The 12119-nt window shown below is 43.1% G+C and overlaps 1 protein-coding gene across 5 annotated transcripts in view; it reads right to left on the bottom strand.

Annotated features, from left to right (window-relative positions):
- The window catches only part of SEPTIN6 (septin 6), a 53734-nt gene that overhangs the window by 20473 nt on the left and 21142 nt on the right, over nt 1-12119 (bottom strand). For all 5 annotated transcript variants that reach the window (XM_063142025.1, XM_063142026.1, XM_063142027.1 and 2 more), the window contains exons 3-4: nt 2098-2293; nt 470-656 (exon numbers count right to left, since the gene is read on the bottom strand). In XM_063142025.1, coding sequence (XP_062998095.1) covers nt 470-656; nt 2098-2293 — 383 coding nt within the window. The remainder of the gene's footprint in view (nt 1-469; nt 657-2097; nt 2294-12119) is intronic.

Raw genomic sequence — 12119 nt, 5'->3', positions numbered from 1 at the left:
TAATTATGTAGCATGAGGCTGTGTATTCATGCAATGTTTAAATTTTTTGGTAAATGAATTCCGTTAATCCATTCACAATGTCATGCTCTTCCAGAGGTTTCTGTAAGATTATTGGGCAATTTTTTTCTATCTAGAAGGTATTATCACAGATGCTTGGTTTTACAGTTCTCAAAACTGTGAATATGCGTCTGCAGAGATCACAATCCCATTGTTCTTTTGCAAATCTATGTACACAGAATCAACCCCTTGCCTCTTAAGTGCTAAGTTTCAAAAAATTCAATGAATAGAGTGCACTTTTTTGGGGGGGGAGTCACATGATTAAATCGAGTCTTTCTAAGTAGTGATTTAAATCGTGATTTAAATCAAATTGATTAATCAAATCCACCCTGCTTCACATATGGAATGGCAGAACCAAGAAGAGTAGCAAAGTGATACTTCCTCATTGGATGACAACACAATTCTTTCCTACCTTACTATCGAGCTTTTTCATTGTAACCAAATCCAGCGATTTCAAAGAGTGGCCCGTAGGGGCGATGAAGTACAAGCAGGTGTGGATCCGGGAATCGTGGTAGCTATGTAACACACGTTTGATTTTCAGTTCCTCTTGTAGATAAGATTCGAACTGGGCATCGATGAACTCCACGATGGGCTTATAGCTTTATAAAAAAAGGGAACGGAGCAGAGAGAAAAGACATGGAACACATTGCAAAATGTGGAATGCTCTTTTTCCAACAGTTCATTTATGAAAGGAGCCAAGTCTCTGCCTAAGTTCCTGAAATCACATGGCTTACATAAAGCTTTTCATGAACAGCCTGCAATGCCTCCCCACTCCAATCCATAATTTCCTTATATATTTGCATCAAATGAACAAAGCCTGTATATAATGTCAACCAGGTCCTCCAAACAGCAAACGAATCTCCATTCACAGAAAATGAGAATCGGTTCTGGGAATACCCCAGACTTCAGTAAAAAAAATACTGCCAAATTGATGGCCTTGAGTAAAAATGGTGTTGCTCATGCAAGTGGTCTGCTCATCTCCTCCTTGGGCTGGAAAGAACTGGTAAGTCCCAAGTTCCCAGAAGAGGAGCTGTAACCTTGTACAAATTCATGACTTCAACACTGCAACGTTCACAGAAGTAGACCACTTGACACATTCAAGTAGACACATTCAAAGCTAGATTATTGGTTCATTCATTTATTGTATTTCTATTCTGCCTTTCTGAAGCAAACCAGTTTACAATGATTTCAGAAAATGAGAATCACAATCAAATAAAAACATCTTCAGAAGTTCAAAACAACCTTTAAAAAAGCCACAACAATTTTAAAAGCCAACTTAAAATGATGTCTCCTGACCTCCTTCCTGAATGCAGAGAGAACAGGGAGTAGTCACAACTCCAAATACACTGTTCCAGAGCACGGGGACAACAGAGAAGAAAGACCTTTCCTGTGTCTCCCACAAGCCAGCCTCTGCAAGTGAGGGTGTCTTCAAAAGGCCTTTCCAACATTGGTTCATCTAGCCAATGTTGTGTAGCAACAGGTTTGCAAAGACCTGTCCAGGGCCTGCTGCTCAAGTTCATTTTAACCAGGGATGGAACACGGGATCTTCTGCATGCAACGCATGTGCTCTATTCCCAATATATAGCCCCACCTCAAGTTGTCTTGGAAGGAATCATAATGCAGTGATAGAACACATGTGTTGTATGATGAAGACCTCAGGTTCCATCCCTGCATCTCCAGTTAAAAGGATCAGGCAACAGCTCATCCCAAGACCCTGGAGCAGCCTCACCCAACCCTGTGCTCTCCAGACATGTTGGAATATAACCCCCATCACCCCCAGCCACTGATGTTGATGGGAATTTTAGGCCAACATTCCCAGAGGGCATCCAGTTGGGGAAGGCAGCTCTGGAGTGTCATTGCCAGAATAGTCAACATTGGGCAAGATGGACCAATTCCCTGACCTGATATAAAGGCAGCTTCCCAAGTCTCCCTCAATTTGGCCACCACTGTAGTGTTACAATAGATTCTCAAGAGGCTAAAACTGTCCAGGGATGGAGGAAATCCTGATTTCCATTCAATGAGATACAGCCGCTTGCTTACCTGTCCTCTTTGTTAATCTGATCCCCAAAGCCCACAGTGCTAACAATGGTCAGTTTCAGGTGGACGTTGCTTTCCTGAAGGTCGTAAGTACTGGATTTCAGCTGAACCCCTGGCTGTGAATGAGAGGCCGGCTCCCCTTCGAACTTGGTGTTGAAAAGGGTATCCATCAACGTTGATTTCCCAAGCCCGGTTTCCCCTTTCAAGGAGGGAAAAAAGCAAAACGATTTGAAAGACCTTGAAAACATAACAGTGGCTCATTCTGTGTCTGTAGTTAGTTTGTTGTTGTTTATTCGTTCAGTCATTTCCGACTCTTCGTGACTTCATGGACCAGCCCACGCCAGAGCTTTCTGTTGGCCGTCACCACCCCTAGCTCCCCCAAGGTCAAGTCCATCACCTCCAGAATATCATCCATCCATCTTGCCCTTGGTCGGCAAGGTGAAACATAACCGCGGTGAAACATAATCAACACGGGGCAAACCCAAGTTCAGCTATGTGGGATGTGTAAATTATGTCTTTATTTTTACGTTCGATATTTATACTCTGCTTTCCCACTGGCAGCGTTCGAAGCAACTTTCAAACAATAATAAACAGTCATGAAACAAAATCAAAGTATCATAAAGCCCACCCAAAAGCAGCAGGAAAAAAACCCTGAACAGCAGTAGAGTCAAAGCAATCTAGTGTAAAAATCAAGTTTTTAAGCAAAATTCAAGTTTTTAAGCAAAATGCATGAGAGAACACAGCAGTTGCTTCTGAAAGCCATCAAAAAAATTAATTTAAAAAAAGCTCAGAATTCCAACAAGTTTTTTTTAAAAAAAGGTCTGCAAGTCCACGGAATCCACATGACTTGGAAAAACTGCAGGTTGTATTCATAGTAATCAGTTGTAGATTTCTCCACCATTCCTAGCGTTAGCTGTCATCAGGGCTCTGACAGGACAAAAAGCCACATCCCAAGTTAGCTGAGCACCTAAAAATTTGAAACGGAATGCTTAGGGAATAGGATGGGGGAATTCTAGCCACACTCCCACTTTCCGAAACGTTTAAAAATGGACACTAGCAACATTTAAAAGAGTGGCATACAGGTGCCATTTACACTTGGACTTAAATTTGGCCATTTGGTCTGCTTTCATGGAAGTTTATGTGTAATTTATGCTACTTTCCCTTTCTTCTTTTTTCATTTAGAACGTTGTGGTTTTTGAAACGGAGGCTTTGAAGTATGTAGTTGCAAATACCCCTTTTTATTGTTTTATTTTGTTAAAACTCACAATAAAAAAAATGATTAAAATGGGCATTTGGATACAAGAATGTATTCTTAGCATCACTCGTAGAAGCAGCCTAAACTCACGATGTACAATAGCAATCCTATGTGTGTGGTTAAGGGGCCTCCATCAAAACCAAGCAACATCAACAGCAGGGTTACAACTCGCTGCTGATTTGTCCTTAGTTCCCCCCCCTTTTTTGGGGGGGGTAGTACATTAAGGCATTGACATACATTTCAATCAGGAAAGCATTTGACCCCGAGCGAGCGGATGAGAAGCAGGGAAACCTAAGCCATTAAAGAACAGAAAGGCTTCTAACTCCACAGAGGAAAAATCAAGCCAGTTTGAGCAGAGGAATAGCTGGTTACATGGAGTGACAGAGGGATTGCAGAAGGATTTTAAGATTGGTAGAAATGTTTCCTGCCCAATCACGTGTTTACCTTTTAAAAATGTATTCATTTATTTAAAATGTGATCAACCCTTTACAAAATCATTTTAAATTGTTGTTTTAAAATAATAACAAAAACAAAAACAATAATGTGACAGTTATATTAGCAATCCAACAGCCAAATGCAACAGCTTCTAGAAAATATTTTCAGCAAAAGACTAGGAAAATGAAGTGCCCCTACTAAGAATCTAACTGATAAAAGCATAGGCGCTAAGCAAACATTACTAGGGAGGGCGTCCCAGAGATAGGGTGTTTCCACAGTTAAGGCCATGTCTCTGACTGGTTTCAGACAACATGATAACCCAGACTCAAGGGTTGAGCAAGGATTGAGCGTGAGTTGTCATTGAACTGTGGATTGTTGTTAAAATGTGGGTTATTGTGTTGTCTGAACCCAGGAATGCTAACAAACTATGGTTTGTTAACCACAAACAACCCATGACAAGAATCCATGGTTTGTTGTTGGATTGTGAACAACGGGTTATTCACCATGGTTTATCGCAGCTGGGTTCAGACAACACAATAACCCACAGTTTAACAACAACCCACACTCAACCCATACACAAATCTTGAGTCTGGATTATCATGTTGTCTGAACCCAGCCTCTGCTTGCCACCTACCTAACCAGTGAAGCCAACGTGGAACAGAGAGTATCAGGTAGTTCTCTTATAGCAGATTAGACCCTTGGCCTATGTAGCCCAGTATTGCCTGCACTGACTGGCAGCAGGTTTCCAGGGTCTCAGGTCATCTTTGTTGCCTGATAATTTTTAACTGAAGATGCTACAGACTGAACCTGAGCTCTCTGGCATTCAAAGCATATGCTCTATCACTGCGTTATTGGCCCTCCCTGTTTTAGTTATGCCACTGAATTAGGCTTAGTGTAGGCACATGAGCAGAGCTGGTACTACACAGGTTTTCAAAGGACCTGTCTCCAACTCACCAAAGACACATTCTGATCAACTTCTGGCACAACTGACATTTGGATTATGGGGAAAAACAAACAAAATACTCAAAAAGAGTATTAGAGCAGTTTTTTTTTTCATCTGCTGGGTGAATCCAGCTTTGCAACTAGTGATATACTTAACAGCCAAGGAGTTGTGGCAGCCCACATTTTTGTCACACCCCAGATGCACCAGGCAAGTTGTCCATATGTTTCCTTTTAAGCAGTGCATTTTTACTTATATATAGACTCAAAAGTCATCATATGAAAAGCTTTCAACCATTCTTAGCACACAGCATAACTGCAGCCAAGGTTCGAGGGAGAAGGGGAGGACGTGTGTTGGTGATACAATGGACACTAGCCAATAGGTGCGGTTACCATAGTTCGACTGGACAATGGTGATAATACAAGGAATCCTTTTCTCCCCAGTCATGTGTGGATGTCCACCGACCTTCCTCCTCGGTTCTCAAAATGGTAGACCCAGCTCCGCTCAAAGAGATGTATACACCAGTTAACTGCAGGAAGCTAACAGGCCTTTTACACGGCCATCATAATTTTCTCAGGAGATTCCAGAAAGACCGTGGTGCATACATACAAAAACAACATCAGCAGCAACAACGACGATCCAGCTTTGATAATCCCGTGGTGCTCCAGAGGACACACTGCCAAATATTGCTGCACGCAGAGTGGATCAGAAAAGACAAAGGGGCAGCAGCAATATTTGTACAGATGCCTGAAAGACAGAAGAATCAGGCAGCAAGCACAAATCTGTACATAAAGGTTGTAATACAGCTTGCTCTGTTTGTGGATGTGACGGACGCGGGCAGGACAATCAGGGCAAAAAGGAGCCAAGATCAAGAGACCAAGACAGGGAGGCATAATGTGCCTTAAAGCTAGCATGAGAAAAATCAAATCATCAAATAATGCACTCCTGGCATGGAACCTTTTTAATCAAATGAATGCTATGATCGTGTGTGTGTGTGTGTGTGTGTAAATATCTGTATGCCTAGCAGCACACTTCAGCTTCTAGTACAGGATTTAGCAGCTCACACAAACGTAAGAGCAGTCCTGTTGGATAAGAGTAAGTCCATCTCATCTGGCATTCTTTCCCCCCTCCCAGAAGTGGCCAGTAAAATGTCCCCAGCAGGGCATGGAGCCAGCAAGCCTTTTCATTGCTTGCCCCCAGCATCTAGTATGCAAGCGTACACTGGCTAATGCAGCTTTTCAGTCATCGTGGCTGTGAAAACAGGGTCGTGGGTAGTTTCTGCTTATGACTGAAGAACCTTCAGGCAGGGAACCTCAGGTCGGGGTGGGGGCATCCTGGTTCTCTAAATGGCCCTACTAAGGGAAGGAGCAATTGACACATGGCAACAAGAGAGAAATAGCCCTCTCCTGCTGTTGCTCCCCATGGACTGCGATTCATATTACCTTTGAACCTGTGTGGGTGTTCCATAGAGCCATCACAACCAACAGCCATTGATCAATCCATCCTCCATGATTATTTTTGAATCCCCTTTTTAAGGCATCTTGGTCAGTGGCGACCACCACATCTTGCGGCACTCTTCCCCAACAGGGAGTTAACTGGTTGTGTTGTTACTACAACCCCCATCATCCTCAACCACCACAGTGATTGGCTATTTGGTCTGATCCAGCAGGGCTCTTCTTACATTTTGACCATGCCGGCTGGCAATGACAGGGTTGTAGCCCAATACATCTGGAAGGCGCTCAGTTAGGGATGACTGTCTTGTAGCAATGATGGTTTCCATGCGTTGTGTATAGAACTACTTCCCTTTATCCTGAATCTCCTTGTACAGCCAATCATTTTCACTGGATGATCCCAAAAATCTACTATTATGAGACACACCCATGTATAATTTTATAAACGTCTATCATGCCTCTATTCTCCCCTTAGTTTCATGGCTGTTATTTTTTATTGTCCTTCTGCTTAACATCCAGCCCAGAGAAGACATCTGGAGAACTTGAACTTTACAGCATTTTAGTTGATGCTATTAAGGATAATACCCTAGAATGACTTAGAGAGCTCCATCAGATGAGTATTTTATTGCACACTCATTACTGCGCACTCACGGATTTCTGCAGGTCCCTCTCACGACATCGTCTGCCTCCCACCTCTTCTAGCCTTCTTCACAAGACAAAAAAACACCCCAGTAAGTCTGACTTATTTTTAAAGATGGAAGTTGCCGCTCTCTCCTGCTGTGTGCAAGAGAAGCAGTGGGATCAAAACAGCCCACTGAATGGGCAACGTGCACATTGTTTACTTCCTCTTTCAAAAGAGGAAGTAATGAGGGACAAATGCGCAGGGGGAAAAGCAACAGTAAGCAAATGCAATTTTCCCGTGTGATGACGCTCTTAGATTATCAAACCCTTTTTCTTCTGCGTTACACATTTGCCACAAAATGTGTCTTAAACTTATTTCATTCTCCCCCTCTCTCATCCTTCATTTCAGACAGGAAGGGCACAGGTCAGTGGCTAAACACACACCCTGCCTGCGTGAGGACTGATATATACACCATCTTTCTTTCTGCTAGCATAGCTGGGAAAGATTTCTGTCCAAGCACAAGAGAGCTGTGCTCTCGTGCGGGAGCGAGACGCAACATTAGCCCGACAATACAAATGGATTTCCTGCTTCCTTTCCAAATTTGTCTTATTGTAAAAGCACCTTGCATTAAAGGGCCATAGGCTGCCAATTATGGTCATAATTGGAGCTATAATTATCTGGCTGCAGCCCAGATGAAGGCATGGCTAAACCAGTCTCCACACAGGGATGGAGGAAAAGCAGATGGGGTGGTGCTAGAGCTTCTAGAAGGCATTGGTTAAGGGAAACATTGTAATCCTGTTTCCAGAAAGGTCGCTGGTTGGTCTGTTGCAGCAAAAACAGCAAAGAGGACTAACCTTAAAACACCTTAAAGACTAACAAATCTATTCTGGCATACGTCTTCATGGACATTGTCTATTTCATTACATGCATGCAGTGTTAACCTCAAATTGACAGATTTATATACACATGCTTGAGGGAAGGACTGTGTGCTAAATGTCGGAAATGCATGTGTGAACCAGTCTTTAATTCATCCGGAAAGCCTTCCTCCTAGGCCATAGCTAGACCTAAGGTTTATCCCTGGATCGTCCAGGGGTCAAACCTGTTCATCTAGGTGACACACAGGGGATCCAGTGCTCAGGCAGGGGCGAACCCTGGAGGATCCCAGGATAAACCTTAGGTCTAGCTGTGGCCCTAATCTCAGGTGTCTGGGGGCTACCTACAGTTTCCAAATTCCTCACCAATGAGCGCTCTGCACATGATCAAAAATATTTTCCCCTTTATGATTTCCATATGATTCACTGTTAAAGCCCTGGCTTAGCATTAACCAGTGGTTGATCCTCATCTTGATTCTCTTCTTAATGCCGAGAAAGCACAAGACCTGCCGAAATGGCATGCCAGCAGAAGCCCCAGGAGAGGAACATTTTAAGCAAAGACACCATATGCCTCCATACACTAATCTTAAATTAGAATTTCTTTCTGCATTTTAAGGAAAGCATTAGCTAATCCAGAGATACTTTCCCACAAACTACAGTGAACCTTGTCTCTTAAGGGACAGAATTACTTTAGGAAAATCTATTCACAAACAAACATTCCAGTTTTTAAAATATTTTTTAAAAGGGCTCTTTTAAAACCTAAGTTGTGCTAACAAACTATCATTATTAAAGCCCATTCACAACAAGGTATTGTTTAGAGCTGGCATCATGCTAGTTTTGAAAAAGTACACCAAACCACAAACGTTTAACTTTCAAGAGCATAAAAAAAACAAAAATGCAGCTGTACATAATACTAAATACGTTTCGTGAAGGTGGGAGGGGGGAAATGACACACGGTACAGTGCCTGGAATTCAGAAGATCACTGAGAAGCAAACCAGATGGCTACAATGAATTCATTGCATGACGCTAAAGGGAATGCAAAGAGTGAACACAGTCACAAGTTGTATAATCATTTTATAAGGGACAGATGTATTCCTTTGAAGTAGTAGGCTGGGACACCTGCTTAAAGGTAGATTTTTCTTTGGGTGAAGTTCTCGAGCCTGCTGTTTCAACCTTCAAAAAGAGGATGAAATTCACCAGTACATCTGTTAAGAATATCAGAAGAGCCCTGCTGGATCAGACCAAGGGTCCATCCAGCACAGCACTCTGTTCACACAATGGCCAACCCAATGTAGAGCAGAGACCAACAAAGCAGGACATGGTGCTACAGCACCCTACCACCCATGTTCCCCGGCAACTAGCATATACAGCCTTACTGCCTCCGATACTAGAGGTTGCACTTAGCCATCAGGACTAGTAGCCATTGATCGCCTTCTCCTCCAACCCCTCTTAAAGCCATCCAAATTGGTGCCCATCACTACATCTTATGGTAGTGAATTCCATAGTTGAACTCTGTGCTGTGTGAAGAAGTCCTTCCTTTTATCTGCATTGAAGCTCCCACCACTCAACTTCATGGGATGACCCCACTGGGTTCTAGTATTATGGGAGAAGGAGGAAAATGTCTTCATATCCACATTCTCCACACCATGCATCATTTTGTTCAAATTTAAAGAGCACACCCAAGAAATGGAAGGAGGCAATCTTCTACCATCCATATAACTTGGACTAGATTATATATAGCCTATTTGCTCCTAAAAGTACAATTACAGCAAATGGTACCTACATGGGCTTGGGGGTGATTTTCAGCAAGAAAATAGCATTGGGCAAAGGTCCAGTCCGTCCCCCAACTTCCAGCATGCAGTAGTACACATTCAGAGCTCCCACACCCACACTCACCATTAAAAGATCAAGAAGTCCAGATCATCAATCACATGGCAAATGTTAGCACATCTTTCCCCAATCTACTACCTGGGGAAGGCAGTGTTATCATCAAGAGGCCGTCTTCATGGCACCAAGTGGGTGCCACTCCACCACCAAACTCCTCAGTATCACTGGTCTGGAGTGGCAGCGAATAATCCCCCCGGGGAGGCAATATGGGCTTTCTGGTGGCCATGACTCTCACTAGGCCTGCCCCCTCCCCTCCAGCAGCTTCTGGCAACCAATAAGAAATCACCTTCTGTCCAGGAATGGTCCCAGAGCAGCGTCAGAGCAAGGACAGATGGCGGAAGAGCCACACTGACCTTCCTCGGACAGGAAAAGTCAGGGTGAGTCCCTGACTGTTCTGCTGTGGATCTTTGAATCTTTGCTATGAATCGGCAGCTGTGACATATAACCAACACAGCATGGATTCGGCAACACCCCGAGGCTCCAGAGCATATAGACAGCCTCATAGTCTTGGTTAAATACTAAAGATGAGGAAATATACCCTCCACACTAAGGATGTGTGTAAGTCAGCAAAACTTGACATCACCAAAACTCCCTGAGTTCCATCTCAAAGCTCATTCCAACTCAAGTTCGTATCAGATTTTGAGCTTTGTTTCTTTTCTCATGAAAATCTCTCTGCATTTTCATGCATTTTTTTTCCAAATGTATGCATCAGTTGTGAGCCCAGAGGAAGAGTTCTCTGAGACTGAAGAACTAGTTCACTGCTTTGTCATTTTCATCTAGCTCTAATAAAGATATTGGGTGTCACCGCTACATCTGGATTATTGCCAAAAAACGTCAACAGTTATGAGCTACGGATTTCCTGGAACAAAACCCAGAAGTTAGGTCCTCATCAGGAGGAGATGCAGACTGCATCAGCTGTCTGAGAGGGAAGTCTATGGATTTATTGCTTTCAAATTTAAGAGTTTCCTGGAATTGAACATTTCAGACCAATCCCAGGTCTCACTGGAACTCCATCCTGGCTCTGTGCCCAGGCAACGCTTCCTGACAGGGAGGTCACCGAGTTTTCAACATGCGATCTTTCACAGCTTGCCAAGGCTAGCAAGTCTTTGCCAGACCCATTTTTTTAAAAAAAAGAAGAAAGAAACAAAGGAAACAAGGATAGGGCTTTGTGTATATCAGAGTCTGAGTCTGATGAGCGAGCAGAAAGCATCTGATTCTTGTATCTGAAATGCTTCAATACAGAAAAACAGCATCGAAGCCTCCCATTGTCACAACCTGCACTAGCCGATCCAAATAATTGAATACATCCATAATTGAGGTCACATCTTTTCAGCTCTTTGAAAAATAAAAGCAATTAGTTAAAGCAACCTGAAGATGTACAAAAAGGCAGTTTTTAAAGATCATGAAACCTTATGTAGCCATCGTAAGAGAGAACGAGAACACATGGAGTTTAAACCTCGCCTCAGTCATTTATTTACTTATTACATTTTTATCCCAAAGTTCATCCAAGGAGTTTACAATGATAAACCTGGCTATCTCCCCCTCCCATTTTATTATCACAACAACCCTATGAAGTAGGTCAGGTTGAGGCAGAGTGATTGAGTTTCAATGGCTGGCAGGAATCTGAAACTGAATCTCCCCAAGCCTAGATCATCCCTAACCACTACACCACACTGCCTCTCATAAATTCATTAAATGGCCATAGGCAAGCTCACTTCACTCACTCTCAGCCTCAGCCTCCCATCTGCAATGCGGATGTCAAAAACACTGCCCTACATTTTGTAATGCGGATTATAAAGATCATTTATGCAAAATGCTTCAAACGCTCAAGTGCTAAAGAAATGCTACGCGTTCATATTAAACTGCATTTCTCCCCCAACCCTTAATAGGTGACTCCTAAGATCAAGTTATTACTTTGAGGACCACGACAGGTCATCATTGCTCTTAATACAGTAGTATCAGAATGGACAGCGTCATATTTATTAAATCGCCTCCAGGGGCACAGTTGTTAACCTACAGTCGAATTCCAGGCTAGTGCAACACGGGTTTGCTCTGGCATCCACCAAAGGTGATAGCTGAAGCTCAGCTGTCAACTCCCTTCGGCTTTCTTTCTCTTTCGAAAAGCACTAAGCAAGGCAGGCAGCGCAGTGGAAAATGTGCAAGGCAGTAAAATGTTTATCTGAATGATTCACTGAACTGGAAGGCAGCTAGCCACATTTGCCAAAACTGTAGTCGAAGAACCTTTGCAACCCAGCACAGACAGAACACTCAACCTCGCTTAGTGCAACTATTTGCAGCCTTATCCCTGAATGGTGCAGCCATAGTTGAGTTTACTAAACCAAGTCCTTCCTAGGAGGCATGTACCAGCAGGACACCTTGTAAGCAAATAGGTTGAAGAGGCAGGGAAACTGCAAATAGAATACTTAAGACAAACCCTTCCCACCCATGTTCCCCAGCAACTGGTGCATATAAACTTACTGCCTTGGATACTGGAGATATAGCACATAACCATCAGGGCAAGTAGCCATTAGTAGCCTTCTCCTCCAGGAATTGATCTACCCC

The sequence above is a fragment of the Elgaria multicarinata genome, chromosome 15, assembly GCF_023053635.1.
Source record: "Elgaria multicarinata webbii isolate HBS135686 ecotype San Diego chromosome 15, rElgMul1.1.pri, whole genome shotgun sequence".
NCBI classification, from domain to species: domain Eukaryota; kingdom Metazoa; phylum Chordata; class Lepidosauria; order Squamata; family Anguidae; genus Elgaria; species Elgaria multicarinata.
This window is presented reverse-complemented; position numbering and strand designations above follow the sequence as displayed.